This window comes from Daktulosphaira vitifoliae, unplaced genomic scaffold (assembly GCF_025091365.1).
Source record: "Daktulosphaira vitifoliae isolate Bord-2020 unplaced genomic scaffold, ASM2509136v1 Scaffold_1, whole genome shotgun sequence".
Taxonomy (NCBI): Eukaryota; Metazoa; Arthropoda; class Insecta; order Hemiptera; family Phylloxeridae; genus Daktulosphaira; species Daktulosphaira vitifoliae.
In genome coordinates this window covers 36,904,450-36,922,155 of record NW_026099572.1, presented here as the reverse complement: position 1 = coordinate 36,922,155, position 17,706 = coordinate 36,904,450, and the positions used below count along the sequence as shown (strand labels likewise).

Below are 17,706 nucleotides of genomic sequence, written 5' to 3'. Positions count from 1 at the left end.
CAGATATCATCTATACTTATCTCATCTATGCCACGTCTATACTGTGCCTCGACCCCACTGTGCTACCGTTTTTTTTATTTATAATAGAAAACTAAAACGTAGAAAGAAAAAAACACCTGTGCTCTTATTTATGATGTAACTTGTTTGCTTTAATGAATGACATAATTTCATTGGTCTTAAAAATGTGTATGAATAATGAGCAAAAATAATCAATTGTTTGCACATTTATTTATTATTATATTTAATTTGTTTTTAACCGTGAAAAATTATATTAAAACAGTGCACTAGAACAACGGCGAAGAGCTTTACAAATTATAAAGGATTTTACGTTTCGAATATAATAATTTGTGTATTAAACAACAGTGAACCACTTAGTTTCGTGTGTTTTGTTATCCGCTACCTCATTGTAAAGAATTGTTGTTTAACTATCACGCACGCAACATTTTTAAAAGTATAAAAAAGTACTATAATTTTTTCATTTGGGAAGTCAATATTTATTTTAATAGAATTTTACGTTAAAAAAATTATTGGTTTATATTCGTTTTTTGAACAGTATTTTGGAAGTAACTATTGAATGTAATGACTTTAGATGAAATGTTGGTCTGTTTATATTAATCTCTGGGCATATCCTCCGCCCTAGTTTAAAAATGATAATATATTATTAAATACTGGTGAAAAGTTGTAATCAATCGGTCGTTTCATTTTTTTAGGCTAGTTAAACATATAATGTTCACATTTAATAAGCTATAAAGTTTTCTTATTACTTAAGTATTACTTATTTTTAACTTCAAACAGCAAATACTAAGAAATTTATCTGAATAAAATTCTTTATATATATATATGCTTTAAGACCATTTGACTATAATATACCATATTTATTTGATTATAAAATGTGAGCCTTCAAATATTGTTTACCCCAGCCTCCCAAATGTCTAAATCCGGCACTGTTTACTAATATCTTTTGATTAAATCAATGGGTTAAATATAAAGATATAAACTGTTGTGATCTCGGTTTATTCCGCTGTCACAAATTACTTGCGTTAGTCTTGCCGTGTGTGAGTTGTCGGCGACCGGTGTCGAGTCGTCTGTTGTACTTTTATTGTCGTAATTAACATGAAGTATTGTAGGTCGGTTCTTAAACTTATTGAGAATGATTTAAGAAACAACTTCAGTACTTAGTATTTAGTATTGGTTTATTGTAATTGACATAGACGAATCGTAATAATAATCTATACAATTAATAGTATGACGACGAGACTACGACTGATTGTTATATAAAATATTTGACCCGAATATGCACAAGTCGAGTGGTCAGCTATGTGCTGAATCAGCACGACTTGTGCAATAGTTCACAATCACGTGTGTGTGCACCATGAGCACTACTGGAAATTACATTTCTCCATTTTTCATCTATCCTAAGGTGAGAATAAATCCAAGATTTTTAGAAGGTCCACCTCTTTGAGCTCAGTAGCAGTACCATATATTTCAAGATGCAGCTATCAATTTTGTTAACCATTTGCATCAAATGCTCGGCCAAGTATTACACATCCACTTCTTCGTCTCATGGACAACCATTCCTCTCATGTAATCATTAAATTAAAATTATAATAAAATATCTGATATTGTCCGATGCAAAAAATTGTCGTTGTTGTGCGTCGCTTAATAACATTATTATGACCATTGACAAAGGTAAATTGCCGACCATTAATGGCCGTCCATAGATAGATAAAAATACAATATTTTCGTCTGACCGATTCCTAATTGTACGGAGATTATACACGCCATACGATTGCAAAAATCAAACCAAGTGAATCTATTAGTAAAACAACGTGCTGTAAAAGTCCACTAGTGATAAGGAACTATCAACTTATTTTGTAAATTTTGCTGTGCACGACTGTGGCATAGAACATGTTCTATGAATAAATATGTTCGTAACGCTCTTTAGTACAGTTGTGGATACCACAACGCGATATATCGATGTTTGTATTGTGTACCGGCGATCTAGACAGGATCGGACAGTACGAACAGGTCGATGTCATGGAAAAAGCTACAAAGTATTTTTGTGGCGGGTGATCGTCGGATGTACAGCCCGTGAACCGCGTCTTCTTTAGAAGCCGTCGCCTTATTACGTGTACTACGGTAATTAGATTGACTAACGCCGAGTGCCATACGTCACGGTACAAAGTCGAGCATGTGCCACACGGTTGACGACGACCTGGTGCAAATTGACGTTGGAGTCACCTTCGAGATACCGCCGTATAAACGACGTTCTGTCTTGACCAATCTAGCCTTGACGGCTCCATACACTGACTTCTGTGTTCTTTGGTGGTACATACGCACCATAATATTATTGTTATTGTTTTCTTTAAATAAACGGCTCGACGCCACTCGACAGTGGCGCAACTAGAGTTCAAATCTTGGGGGTGCTACAATTACAAATCACATACATATTACATATTTACTAATTATTTACAGTAATTACTAATTAGTATTAGTTATGTAATATATAATTATAAAATATTATATAGATTTTGTTACTTACAGTCCTTATTACAATTTCAATTGGTATATACAAATAATTTATTTACAATTGTTTTTTAAAGTATTAAGTATATTTTTGTGTTCAATTGTGCGTCGGGTAATCTTCATTGGTTTGTTATATGCAAGTATAAGTAGTTTAATAATTACGCCTTTTCGTATATTAAGTCGTACTATCTTTTTTATAATTTGTTTTTTGATAATATTGCTACTATTAACATACGCTTTAAAACATTAGCTAGTTTCTTCTTCCACTTGTTAGAGACTAACCTCTAGTGGCTTACTTTGAAGAATTTAACCCCGAGTACTTTTTCTAATATGTCTTCTCCTGGTGCAACCAATGTAACTTCAAAAAAAGTTGCTGTCCGTTCTGGTGTTAGTACGAGATCTTCAAGTACTACTTCTAATGAAGATTTAATGCAAATTATTTTGTTCTTCAAAGCTAAAGTCTTCGCCTCCAATAAAGCACTTTCTGACTCGCAATCTTTGCAGTTCAATACACTTAAAGCAGAAATATTAAAAGTTTCTGAGCAAGTGAGTGAACTCAAAGCAGAGAATATAATACTCAAAAGAGATATTGGTTCACTTAAGGCAAAAATTAGTAGTCTTGAAGAGAACAACTCGTCTGCTAACCCATCCACAATCACTAGCCAGGTTTTGCAAGAACTATTTGAACGAGATCGTTGTTCTTCCAATGTGATTGCTTATGGTGTATTAGAGTCTACCTCTTTAACTGGTTCTGAGAGAGTTCTACATGATGAATTCATGATTAAAAATATTTTGTTGCCGGTTAGAAATTATCTTCCAACGAATCTCAAATTGAATCGGATTGGGAAACCACGTCCAGGTATTACCCGCCCACTTAAGTTAATATATACTAACAAAGAGGAAGCACAATTTTTGCTGTACCATACAACCAGGTTAAGCGGTCAGGTACTCAATTCCAAAATGGTTTTAATCTTGTCAAGGATAAAACCAAATTTGAACGACAACTATTACGTGCTTGTCACAATGACCTGTTGTCTCGTACAGCTCAAGGTGAAACAAATCTACGTATATATTATGAAAATGGTGTTCCATTTGTGGTCAAATCAATTAAAAAAAACCGGGTCCGTGAAAACATACCATTCAACAACCAGAGATTCAGATAATTTCTCAACTTTCATAGTTCAACCATGTAAACTAGGTTTGCATGAGCATGTGTATTTTTATAATAAATGCCAAGTCCACTCTTAGTAATTTTATATTAGATTTCTACAATTTTAAAATTAATAAGTCTTGTCCTCATGATTTACCTACAATTAGCTATACTACGTCGAATGATAATGTTCCGTTTGGTTTTTATCAAAACTGTCGTGGTCTTATGACTAAATTTTTTACTCTTAAGTGTAATCTTGCCAGCTTTAATTGTGTATTTCTTGTTTTAACAGAAACTTGTCTTAATTCTGATATATTTGATTCTGAATTATGTTTGGATAATTATAATGTTTACCGATGTGATAGAAGTATTTTAATGAGTAATTGTACTAGAGATGGTGGTGTCCTTATTGTTGTGCATAAAGATTTTCATTCATAAATTATTTCTATCTCTAATTTAATTATTGAACAAATTTATGTTAGTTTAATAATGACAATTTTATAGTTGGTGGTGTATATTTTCCTCCTAACTCTTCTATTCAATCCTATGATACTTATTCTAGCACAATTAAAAATCTAGTTTGTTGTTATAGCACCCATAGTTTTATTCTATATGGTGACTTTAACTTACTTAATATTAATTGGTCTAATGATAATTTAGGTATTTTCTATTCAATGGCTACCGAAAACAGCCTATTCCTGAGACTTTTGCATTCTTAAACTTTTATCAAGTTAATAATGTTTTTAACGTTTACAATTCAATGTTAGATCTTATATTTACAAATAAGAATGTCTTTAAAGTTAATATGGTGCACGATCCAATTGTTCTTGAAGATCGATATTATCCTGCATTAGCTATTGATTACCCAACAAATAAAAAAATCCGTTCTTTCATGCCGTTGATTCATATTTTAATTTTACGAAAGCAGATTATACTCGTATTTCAGATTTTTTCCTGTCTTATAATTGGTTGGATACTTTTACTCAACTAGATGTTAATTCAGCAACATCAACTTTGTATGATTCATTACACTTCTGTATTCTTCACTGGGTTCCACGTGTTAACTATAATAAATCTAATTTTCCTTGATGGTTTTCTAAGGATTTGATTCAGTGTTCAGTGATTAAGATTTTGATACAGTGTTCCAAAAAAGAAAAGCCCACGCCATTTTTAAGGCAACACGTAATCCACTCGATTACAGAAAGTTTTCTCTACTACGTGCAAAATACAAATTTTTATCGAAAAATTGTTACAGAAAATTTATTGAACAGACTGAATCTAATTTTTGTATTAATCCAAAAAATGTTTGGAACTTTGTTAGAAAGAGTAAATCTCAACAGTCAATCCCTAAAACAATTAATTTGAATGGGTTTACTAGTACTAATGTTATAGAAGTTTAATAATTTAATTATTTTTTCTGTACCTAAATGTAATACCAACTACCTAGAACACCAGCCATTTTATAGAATGATGAGTATTGCTAATAAGGACCCATCAGCTTTATTATATTATTAATTGTTGTATTTTTGTATTTTATATGATTATTGTACATACATGTTAAGTTTATTATACTGAAATTTGGTCATGTGCCGTATTGAGAATATAAATAAATATTTGAAATTACAAAGACGTGGAACTTGGGGGTGCTTAAAGTAAAGTTGGGGGTGCTTCAGCACCCTCTAACACCCCCGTAGTTGCGCCACTGCATCTGGTGTATTTTTCTGTGCGTTTTCCGACGTAAACCTTACTGGTTGCAGTGTTTGATTCCTTTCTAACTGTGATTATATTAGTGATACTTATTACGATTAACTTGTGTCGAACCGACGAGGAATATATAGAAACATAACGTGTATAACAGTGTAACTTGAATAAATACCTATAGATACCCTGTATTATCGTTACGACTTGTGGTGTATATTTATATATATATATATATATATTGTTATTTAATTTATCGCCCGGTACATCTTTTACTTGTGGTGCGCGCTCAACCGTACTTTGGATACGTCTCATAACATAGATAGAATGTATAATGGAGGAAATCTCCAAAAAAATTATAAATTAAAAATCTTAAATTTTTTTTGGGGGCTCTTATTTATTTTTTCAACTTTCACTTGNAGTGGTACGTGTTGCCACCCCCACTGAAATAACTAGGGTCCGCGGGGTTGTTAGGCCCGTAATCCTTGCGGATTCCCCTGCGGGAACCAACATATCTTAATGATATATCAAATTATCACAACTATAATTTAGTTAAAGACATTACCGACAAAAATTGAAAAAAAAACCCTTTATCAAATAAAAAGTTGCTTAACTAGCTTTCTCCATGTAGACAATTAAAGCCATTCACTTCTAATATTCTTACAGTATTTATCGTCGAATTAGGTTTGATATGATAATAGGTTTCAACTACAAAATTAAATAATTTTTCTTTGTAATTAATTAATTTTTTAACTCTATTTGTATGTGCTTCTACCAATCTATAATATTCAAAATATTTTGATAATATGTCGCAATGTAAATCATTTAAAAAAAAAAAGCTTTTTGTTTCAATTAAATTTAACAATGAATTTTTACAAATATAATCAAATTTTAAAATACGCTCAATGGGTTTCTTTAGAAAACAATATATTTAGTTCCGATGAAAGTTCCTTGTAGACTAATGTATTTATTCATAATTAAAAAAAACATTTTATTATAAAGTATTCCATCATCACTTCAACTTTTATACACATTTGCCATAAAAGTAATATCTACTTAATCATTTTTTATTATTTCTCTGTAAAATTTACAATATTAAATATCAATTTCATTCTATATTTAATTTCTATTATAAATATTTATTCATGTATTATATTAAATTATTATTAATTTCTTAGAATTAAACACTATCAACAGATTTTCATCGATGCGTTTGTTATGACAATGACTAAAATATCTGATCGATATTATTCATACTTATCCCAAATTTCTCACGTTTACATGGTGCCGCGACCCCACTATGCTATCGTTTTCCATTTAAATTATAAATGAAACTATGTTAATGTATAGTAGTTGGTTTTAAATTATTATACATTAGTTATAATTTTCAACAATATATATATTCCTTTTCCCTTTAAATTTTATAAATTTAAAAGTATTAAAAAAACATACATGGTGACTTTTAATTATAATTTACTCAATTATTTTCATAATAAAAAAAAAAAAATAAACTTATTTTGTCTACTTTAATTACATATTTTTCTTTGATTAATCTGGATCTTGGATTAAAAGATATCTGGAAATACATATTTTTAATTTAATAAAATGGTTTTTGTTTTTGTTACAAAAACTTTATTTTATATTAATATTTACAATCTATTATGCAGAATAAATAAGATAAAATGTATGAAAAATTTTTTTTAATAGTAAAGTGCAATTAAATTATAATTTCAGTTACTTATTATATAATACATTTTAAAGTTTCAAATAATTTATTTAAAATACACGTTAAATACATGCAGAATTAGACTAACCTTTAGCTAATTATTTTATGACGTTGCTATAAACAACTACGCACAGTTTAATGTCAACTATGATTTCACCGACATATGGCTATCTGTTTTATTGATTGGTTTAAATGTAAAGTCAAAAGATTTGACGTGAGAAAATTGGGATAAGTATAAATAATATCGGTCAGTGATTTTAATCATCATCGTGACAAACGCTTCGATGAAAATCTCTTGATAGTGTTTAATTCTAAGAAATTGGTACATAAATCCCCTATTGTACATTCTATCTACGTTAAAATAACTTTACAAATAGAATTTATATTTCATGATATTAACCTTATTCACTTAATCCTACTTCTTTCAGAATTCACGATCCTATATTAAAGAACAAATAATTTACTCTGTTTTATTATATTTATTTTTACTACAAAAAAGTATAAAATATGTAAAGCATGATTAATTAATGTTACTACCCTCATTTTACATTACACAATATACTTTACCATAAGATTGTTTAGATTAAAATTTAATTAATTTCTATAAAGCGTTGTAATTATTAAGTTTATTATAAAAAAAGTTAGCACTAAGGGTAGATTTAATGGTAACTTTCGGATATTAAACCAGTAAAAAATACTATTTTTTATTGTAAAATGGAAAATAATCTAAATAAAATTTAGATAGGTCGAAACCCAATATGATAAAATTATTTTTTCAAATGTTATAATTTTCAAGTATAGGTGAAAGAAACATAAAAGAATTCTTAAATGTTTATTATAAAAAGAGTGATATAAAAAACTTTACCACTCTATAATTATTCTAAATCATCAAATGCTAATAGTAATGTTCAAAAAGTATTAAAACAAAATTGGTCAATGACAAGTCAAAGTTTTATTAAGACCATTCTTCATAGAATATGAAAAAAATTATCACAAGAGAGATAAAAAAAAAATTTGTTTAATACAAAATTTAATAACACTAAGAATTAAAACAACTTGTATTGACTTATTTCATCAATATAATTCACGAAAGATCGAATTACGTTAAAATCAAATTCATTGAAAAATGTTTTAATAAAAATGATAAACTCTTTTGTATTTTCAATACTAAATAATTCAACTGTTGTATTAGAGAATGGATTATGTTGCACTAAACGTCTTTGATCGTTTGGGTTTATTGTAAAAAGCTCTTTCCCATCCAAACCTAATTGTATATTGGCATTACATTTTAGATCTTTGCAAAGAAAGTCTAAAAATATTCTTAATAAATTAAATAAGCCTTTTGTAAAAATCATAAGATAAAATTTAATATTATCTAAGTCAATTGACTTTTCAATCCTAGGAAAGTCTTGAGCAAAGTCTTCAATTTTTGATTTTATGGTGGAAATGTATGAAACATTATCGGGATGCAATAAACTTGTAAATTCTTCAAGTATTTCTAACCATCGTACAGTAAAATCTTCAATATACTCAACATTTTGTATTTTCAGATACAAAAAATGCTTAAGGGTTAACCTCAACATTATAATTTGTAAGAAATCAAAAACCGATGTATAGTACACTTTGAATGGTAATAAATGGTATTTATCCCATTTAAGTTTATTAAGTTTATTGTAGTATTTTACAAGTTTTAAATTACATTTTCCCCAATATACTTGAACGTTATACGTAAGCTTTAGAGTCTGAACTGTTTCCGAACACAAACCTAATTTTCTCAAAGACATATTGTATTTTCCAAACATGGGAATATTATTAAATTTAAGACTATTATTTTCATAATTTTCATCAATCAGATTTTCCATTTCATTACAATTGTATGCAATTAGTTGAAAGTAATCATTCACATTAACAGAATATTCGAAATCCTCATTGTATGTTATGTTATAAACACTTTCCTTTTGACATTTATTCTTAATGATATTATCTGCATACTTACTTACAATGTAATCACAGGTATTTAATATATTTTTATGTGTCGAGGAATTCATTGTCACTTTAGGTATCTTAGGATGATTTATATAAACACCAATAACATTCGTATAAGCATTTAAGAGCCACAAAGGACCCATTTCGATACCATTAATTCCATATAACGAACTTATTTGTTTTTTAACAATTTTAGCATACTTAGATGAGTTGTAGACAGCATCAACCAAGTCTGAGTTATTGGTACACTTTTTTATATTTGATATAGCTAGTGCCAGATGATTTAAACCACTGTATAAGTATGAACATTTTAAATATCGAAGACTGTCAGCGTGTTCTACATCATACGGATAACCAGTGTTTATTGTATTATCCAATTTTGCTGAATAAACAATGAATGTAGTAATCAAAATGACTTTAAAAAATTTGTGAAATATCATAACTTGACTTTTGATGACAAAAGAATTATTTTAGTTATAATATCTCATACTAGAATCATTACAGACTGTGTTTAAAGCACAATTTTTTTAAATTATTTTAACAAAGGGCACTTTTTATGCAAATAATCTGTTTTATAAAAATTGCTTTATGTTGATATAATATTTGAATTAGAGAATCTATCGATATCTTATGCAAATATTGTTTTAACAGGGTTACCTTTTTACATGAATATATAATATTTATACAGTTTGGGATACTCAAAAGATAGATTTCAAAAGTTTATGCTATAAAATGATTTTTATGTATTTCAATTTACTGAAACTGAATCTGAACGTTAATTAGCCCGTTGAGTCGTCAACATTTGAAAAATAGCAAAAAAACCCAAAAATTGCAATAAATCATGAAAAATTGAAATTATCGAGATGAAAACAATTTTTTGGATTCAGATTGAGTATGATTTTTATGTATTTTATTCTACTGAATTTGAATCTGAAGTATTCTTGTCCCATTAACGTTTTAAAATTTTAAAAAATCTCAAAAAACCAAAAAATCAGAAAAATTGTAGTTATAAATATGAAAAAAAATTTATAGAACACGATTAAATACTTTTCTTGTATTTTTTCACGCATAAAATAGGAGTTTAGGATATGAAAATATAAAAAATTGTAATATTTATAAAAAAAATGACTAGAATGAAGAGAACGATTTTCTCGAATTTTAACCTCTTCATGCACGAGATTTTTTTTCCTTAAAAATAAAATATTTAAATTGCAAATCAGGTTGCTAATTACCTTATGATATTAGTAAAAACATTATATTGTTTTAATATTGCCAAATATGAATAGATCGTACTATTTTATATAATAAATGTAATTAATTATAAATATACTTACATTATTTGGTCGTTAATTATATATAAAAAAAAAGTAAAATTTGACTTTTTCAAATGCACAAAACAGTTGCGCGTTTATTAATATATCTCTTTCAATGATAACACAACCAAGTATACCGATGCTTAATGTTTCGTACATTAAACCAAAACAATAATAACATTGCTACCACGATTTTTCGATTTAATATAAATTCTACAATTTAGTGGTATCATATGATGCCACCGTGCATGAAGAGGTTAAAATTCGAGAAAATCGTTCTCTTCATTCTAGTCATTTTTTTTATAAATATTACAATTTTTTATATTTTCATATCCTAAACTCCTATTTTATACGTGAAAAAATACAAGAAAAGTATTTAATCGTGTTCTATAAAATTTTTTTCATATTTATAACTACAATTTTTCTGATTTTTTTGGTTTTTTGAGATTTTTTAAAATTTTAAAACGTTAATGGGACAAGAATACTTCAGATTCAAATTCAGTAGAATAAAATACATAAAAATCATACTCAATCTGAATCCAAAAAATTGTTTTCATCTCGATAATTTCAATTTTTTATGATTTATTGCAATTTTTGGGTTTTTTTGCTATTTTTCAAATGTTGACGACTCAACGGGCTAATTAACGTTCAGATTCAGTTTCAGTAAATTGAAATACATAAAAATCATACTTGATCAGGCTCCACCAAATTATATTCATTGCTGTGATTGCAGTTTTTCGCAATTTTTTTGCTTATTTTTTGGTTTTTTGAATTTTACTCAAATCTGAAGGGTAACAGGGCCAAACGGACTTCAAATTCGAATTCAACTGGTCAAAATACATGTCCGTAGGTGGGTCCGGTCTAAAGTACAGACAATTTTTTTTTTTTTTGTGTGCCGGTGTTATTAATTACACGAGTCAATAATAATGATTGTTTTTTGAGTTTATAAAATTTCAATTGAAGTACATTTAATATTTAGTAAAAGAAAGGACCTTGTGGAGACATAAATAATGTGTGGAATAGATTTGCTAGTTGCGTAAAGAATACTGCAAAGGAGATTGTTGGTGAGAATAGGAGTAGAATACTAGGAAATAAGGAAACCTGGTGGTGGGATGAGGACGTTCAAAAAATCAGAGAAAGTAAGAAAAAGCAATTCAAAGTATGGAAGAAGAGCAAAAGGAGAGAGCACTGGATGGAGTATGAACCCTTGTGTAAAGAAGCCAAGTATGCAGTAAGTAAAGCGAAGTTTAAGAGTTATGATAAGCTAGGAACAAAGGAAGGCGAGAAAGAAATCTATTGACTTGCAAAGATAAGAGTGAAAAGATCTAAAGATTATCATTATATCAGGTGTATAAAGAATGTTATAATTTACAACCTTGGCATTAATACCATGATAAGAAATTTGAAAAGGCAATTATTGCTTATCACTCTCATTCAAAAGTATGTCATTTTCATGGAAAAAGTTACACACCTCCAAATTATAGTAATCACGAAAAGATAGTGTTTTCTTCTGTCCTTTTCTCAATACGTATTTCAATGTTTAATACCGTAAAATAATACATGAAAATTCAAATTTTCACAAACTTTAAAATGTTATAGAATATTTACTACTGAATATTAATAAGATATTTTTTTATTAAAATTTTTCTTAAATCTACTCTACAAAGTAGCTATCTTAGATTTTTTTTAAATNATATTTTTTTACTAAAATTTTTCTTAAATTCTACTCTACAAAATAGCTATCTTAGATTTTTTTTTTACATTTTATTTAAAATTTAAAAATAATTAATATTTTTAATAAAATGTAAAAAAATTAATTATTGAGATATAGCTATAGACCTAACGTATAACTATTATTTAAAAAAAAAATTAGCTAAAAATATTAACTGGATCAAAAGTTATTTAAGTTGTCAGTGAGTGGTGGGCTACTCTGTATACGAAAAGAATTTATTTTGACTTATTATTTTGTGACCAGGCACGAATTTGATGCCTTTATATATCAAAAGGTTTGTCGAATCATCTTTGGATTATAATTTATAGCTGCTAAATACAAGTCAATTTGTATTATCCCAATTATTTAGAATCAATAATCTGAGTAAAGAACGGTAAAATAGATTGATTTTAAAATAATTTAATTTACTTTTTAATAACTAGTCAGTGTTTGGTCATAAACTTCGACTGGATGTCAGATAGGAGGCACTACAAGAATACCACAGAGTATAATACCTCTATAAGAGGAACTTTAATCATTTCCTTTTATATCTACTTGTCTTTACTGTTCTTAACCCTCGGACACTACAACCCCGATTAAATCTCGTTGCTCACGAATTGACCAAAACCCCAAACATTGGTCAAATCTACACACTACATATTTTTTGTTTATTTTTAATTACTACAATGTGGTGCCCGACAATAAACTTGGTTAAATTTTACCAAGCGTTTTTTTTTTTGAAGATTATTACCACATAAAGTGTGTATTATTTTTGAGGCTTATTCCAAATATGTATTGATAAAAATTATTGAATTTAATGAATAAATTCATTTAAAAAAATATATACATTTATAATAAATTCTGTATAAGAATAGAATTATAATTAAAAAAAAAAATTCAACGTGTATAACACATTTGAAACAAATAATTTTTTTGTATACAGAGTGGCCCACCACTCACTGACAACTTAAATAACTTTTGATCCAGTTAATATTTTTAGCTGATTTCTTTTTTAAATAATAGTTATACGTTAATTCTGGGTTTTGTATTTTATTATAAAATTCCTGTCAATGGAAATACATAGAATTTACATAGAATAAAATTCATAAGAAGTTAAACTCATTTAATTTTTTTCCTTTTTTAAAATCGAAAAAAGTAACTTTAAAATTTCAATTAGCTTAACATGCCAATTTTATCAATCGATGAAAGCAACGAACAGTTGTTGAATCGGTAACACTAGTGTCTTCCACGCTTAGGTGCGAATCCACCTGTGGCAATTGTATTGCATTGTAAAGCAGGTCATTAGGTACAGTATTGACACTGATCGCGCAATGATTGGGCATACGAATAAATATTATCGCTGGCCTGTTGCGTTTCGATGTTCGCAAATCGTTCGTCTAGCGCCGTAGTGTCGTATTGTGTCGGGTCCGTTGTTTTCGAAAATTAAGCAATGCGCGTCCGGGCGACGGTTTTCAATTCGTCCAATATTAATCGGTCGTGCAGTCGATTGCGCAGTAAAGTGTGGGGACGGCGGTATGTTTTGACCGATGTGCTCGAGCATGTTAGAGATCTGTCGCTGTTCTATAGATATCCATGACAGCGATCTTCCTAACTCATTTATACCGTAACTCAATTCTTGCGTTATTCGACAGATCCTGAATGTTTTGGAGCATCCATCCCAACTTGATTTGCCAGAGCGACTTTGCCTTGCTATAGACCGAGAATCGCACACGTGTTCGACACAAGGCGCTTATCCGCTTGCGCGTATTGTTTCTAACGGAGACTCGTCATCTGATGTGTATAACGCGATGTTCGCCGTACGTTCCTCTGGCAAAGGCTCTTCTCCCCTTCAACGGTACGAACCGGTATTCGTTGTCGAGCGACGTACGGAGTAGTACAATGTCGGTAGTCCAGTACAATGATGAGCTTGTTCGATTTCGCCGCGTAACGCGATAGCTGTCTAAAAGCGCATTCGTAACGTAATTCAACACAGATCATGTGTGCCAATGTTTTCCCTGGCGCCATATTTATCGGCCGTCGCCCTACTACGTGTATAATAGTAGTTAGTAGTTGGACGTCATCGGACAAAGTCCAGCATGTGCCACACGGCCGACGGCGACCTGTCGCATATTTACGTTAAAGTCATCTTCGAGACACCGCCATAAAAACATCATTTAACTACTGTGTTCTTTGAAGTTACATACGCACCATAATATTATTGTTATTGTTTTCTTTAAATAAACGGCTTGACGCAACTCAGTGAACCATACAATTTTGGTGTTGCCTACATTTACTATACTCAGGACGTTAGTGCTCCTCTGTCATCTCCGACCTGTCGACCGTGTGCACAAGTTTGTTTACAAATATCTACTGATCAATTAAAATAGTAAGGCTGCTTAATGGCGTAGATAATTTCCGTACGCAGTCTAATAATTAGACAATTATTGGGGATCGGCCGCCTTGACGAGGTCAGGCGAAAATATAATATTTTCATCTATCGGTGGACGGCCTTTAACAGTCAGCAATTCACTTTTGTCAATATTCTTTATAATATTACTAAGCCGACGCACAACAACGAAATTTTTTTACACCGGACAAGATATTGCACTCCAATATTATGGATAAAAATATCTTTGCAAATAAATAATACACTAATAAATAAAAAGCCGATTGCTGTACACGGGTATTAACCGTGAACAACAAGGACCGAAGCACGTTTATTGGCTAAGGTGAGCTATTTGCAAAATCGGAATACAATGGATTTTGTCCTTAACCCCGAGGGAAAAAATTAACAATTTAATATAAAAAATTGATTACGTGTTGTAAATTAACTTTGTAATGAAGAAATAAAATGGTAAATTAAGACCACATAAATCAAATAAAATAAAATATATGAAACCCTAGAATAAAGAAAAGGGCAAAAGATATACAATAAAAATATAAAAATAAAATGTTAAAAAAATACAAGTGTTACAATTAATTATAGCACAAGAATACAATAAGGTAAGACTTATACAATTTCAAAGATTTATAGTAGAGAACAACAGTAATAAAGAAAACATAAATTAATCCATATCCAGTTAATATTACTTCTGTTCATTATAGTATTTTTTTACTAAATCAGCATTTTGTTAGCTTTATTCATATATAACTTTTATTCAATATTGATCTATGTATATATAATTATAACAATTGTCATAAATGAATGTACACTTTCGGGCGTTGAAAGAAAGACACATAAAGTAAGTTCCAAAAAAAAAAAAACACCATATCGAGGCGTGAATGCATAGGTAGAACACAGGAACTTAACCAAACGCATCACCCCAAACTATATGAATGAATATAACTAAACATTGACAAAAAGTGATGAAATAACAAGTTTTACAGACCATTTCACAATTAATCACAATATTCACAATGTCAGTTAATATTTAAAATGACATTTTTAATAAGAAAAATTTTTATTTAAAAAAAATAAGTATGTGATAATTATAATTAATTATCGTACATGTAAGCTGAAATTGAGAGAGACACGAGTGAACGCCCGTATAAGATAGCTGTGTCAAAAGATATTTCTAGATCATAGTTAAATAATCACGACATATAATTACAGTTAATAGATTACACATAATACAGTTATATTAATTATTTAACAATAAAATAAGAATTAGTCTCAGTTAGAAAATTTTTACAATACTATGAAATTTTGAAAAAATTGTGATTGTTTGTTATAATTAAACTCAAGCGGTACTAAATGGAAACCCGACCAGAAATATCAGGCTGTACTTTCAATCTACGTTAAAAAAATTAATTTATGACGTTTAAATTTTAAGATATTTAAATTAATTACTTTGTTCAGACTAATCTCATGAAGCCGACCAAATTTGACAGTACATAAAATCTCCTCTGTATAATTTTATAAATTTTTTAAAAAGGTAATTATTGGGTTCAAGCATTTTGACACGTAGAGTATATATGTAATATAAATGCATTATACGTTATAAATATAAATCAGTATGAGCTATACCCATTTACGCTGTATAAAAGACGGAAAAACTTTTAAATTAATATTTTTATTATAATAAATCATTTATTATTACACTTAAATAATTTCTATATTAAGAATTAAAACAATTTGTATTGACTTATTTCATCAATATAATTTACGAAAGATCGATTTACTTTAAAATCATATCCTTTGAAAAAAGTTTGGATATAAGTGACAAATGCTTTTGTATTCTCAATACTATATACTTCAACTGTTGTATTAGAGTTGACGTTATGTTGCACTAAACGTCGTTGATCCATTGGGTTTTTCATAAAAAGCTCTTTCCCATCCAATTGTAAAGGTGTATTGGCATTACATTCTAAATCTTTACAAAGTTCGAATGCAAACATGTCTAATTGATGAATTAATTTATTCGTAAAATTATTAAAATAGAATGTAAGATTATCTAAATCAACAGAGTTTCCTATCTTAGGAAAATCTCGAACAAAGTACTCAATGTTTGATTTAATAGTAAAAATGTATAAAACATTTTCGGGATGCAAAATTGTTACAAATTCTTCAAGTATTTCTAACCATCGTATAGTAAAATCTTGAATATACTCAACTTTTTGATGCATTAGATACATGAAATGCTTAAGGGTTAACCTCAACATGATAATTTGTAATAAATCAAAAACGGATGTATAGTACACTTTGAACGATAAAAGATGGTCTTCATTCCAAGTAAGTTCATGAAGTTTATTATAGTAGTATAGAATTTTTGAGTCTGATTTTACCCATTGAACTTGGGCGTTATAAGTAAATATTAGAGTTTGAACTGTATTGGAATTCAAAACGATTTTTCTCAAGTATATATTGTGTTTTTTAAACATGGAAAAGTTATTATATCCAAGACTATTATTTTCACAATTTTCATGAATCATTCTAGCCATTGCAATACAATTATTTACAATTAGTTTAAAGTAATCTTTCACTTTAAGAGAATTTTCGAAATCGTTATCGTAAGTTATGTGATAAATACTTCCCTCTCGACAATTATTCTTAATGATATCTTGTTTATAATGACTTACAATATAATCACATGTTTTTAATATGTTTTCATGTGTAACGGAATTCATCGTCATTGTAAGTATCTTAGGATGTTTAATATAAACAGTAACAATATTCGTATAAACATATAATAGCCACAAAGGACCAATTTCGATACCATTAATGCCATATAACGAACTTATTTGTTTTTTGACAATATTGGAATACCTAGATGAGTTGGTGACAGCATCTACCAAGTCTGAGTTATTGGTACACTTTTTTATATTTGATATAGCAAGTGCTAGATGATGTAATCCATTATATAAGTATGAACATTTTAAATATCGAAGACTGTCAGCGGGTTCTACATCATACGGATAACCAGTGTTTATTGTATTATCCAATTTTGCTGAATGAACAATGAACGTAGTAATCAAAATGACTTTAAAAAATTTGTGAATTATCATAACTTGACTTTTGACGACAAAAGAATTATTTTAATTATAATATTTCATACTAGAATCATTACAGACTGTGTTTAAAGCACAATTTTTTTAA

The 17,706-nt window shown here is 28.9% G+C and overlaps 1 protein-coding gene across 1 annotated transcript in view; it reads right to left on the bottom strand.

The window, feature by feature from the left end:
• Positions 1-17,706, bottom strand: part of LOC126904051 (uncharacterized) — a 55,554-nt gene extending 37,848 nt beyond the window's left edge. The window contains exon 1 of the mRNA XM_050682701.1: positions 16,460-17,706. Within this exon, the coding sequence (XP_050538658.1) occupies positions 16,460-17,615 (1,156 nt within the window). The 5' untranslated portion in view covers positions 17,616-17,706. The remainder of the gene's footprint in view (positions 1-16,459) is intronic.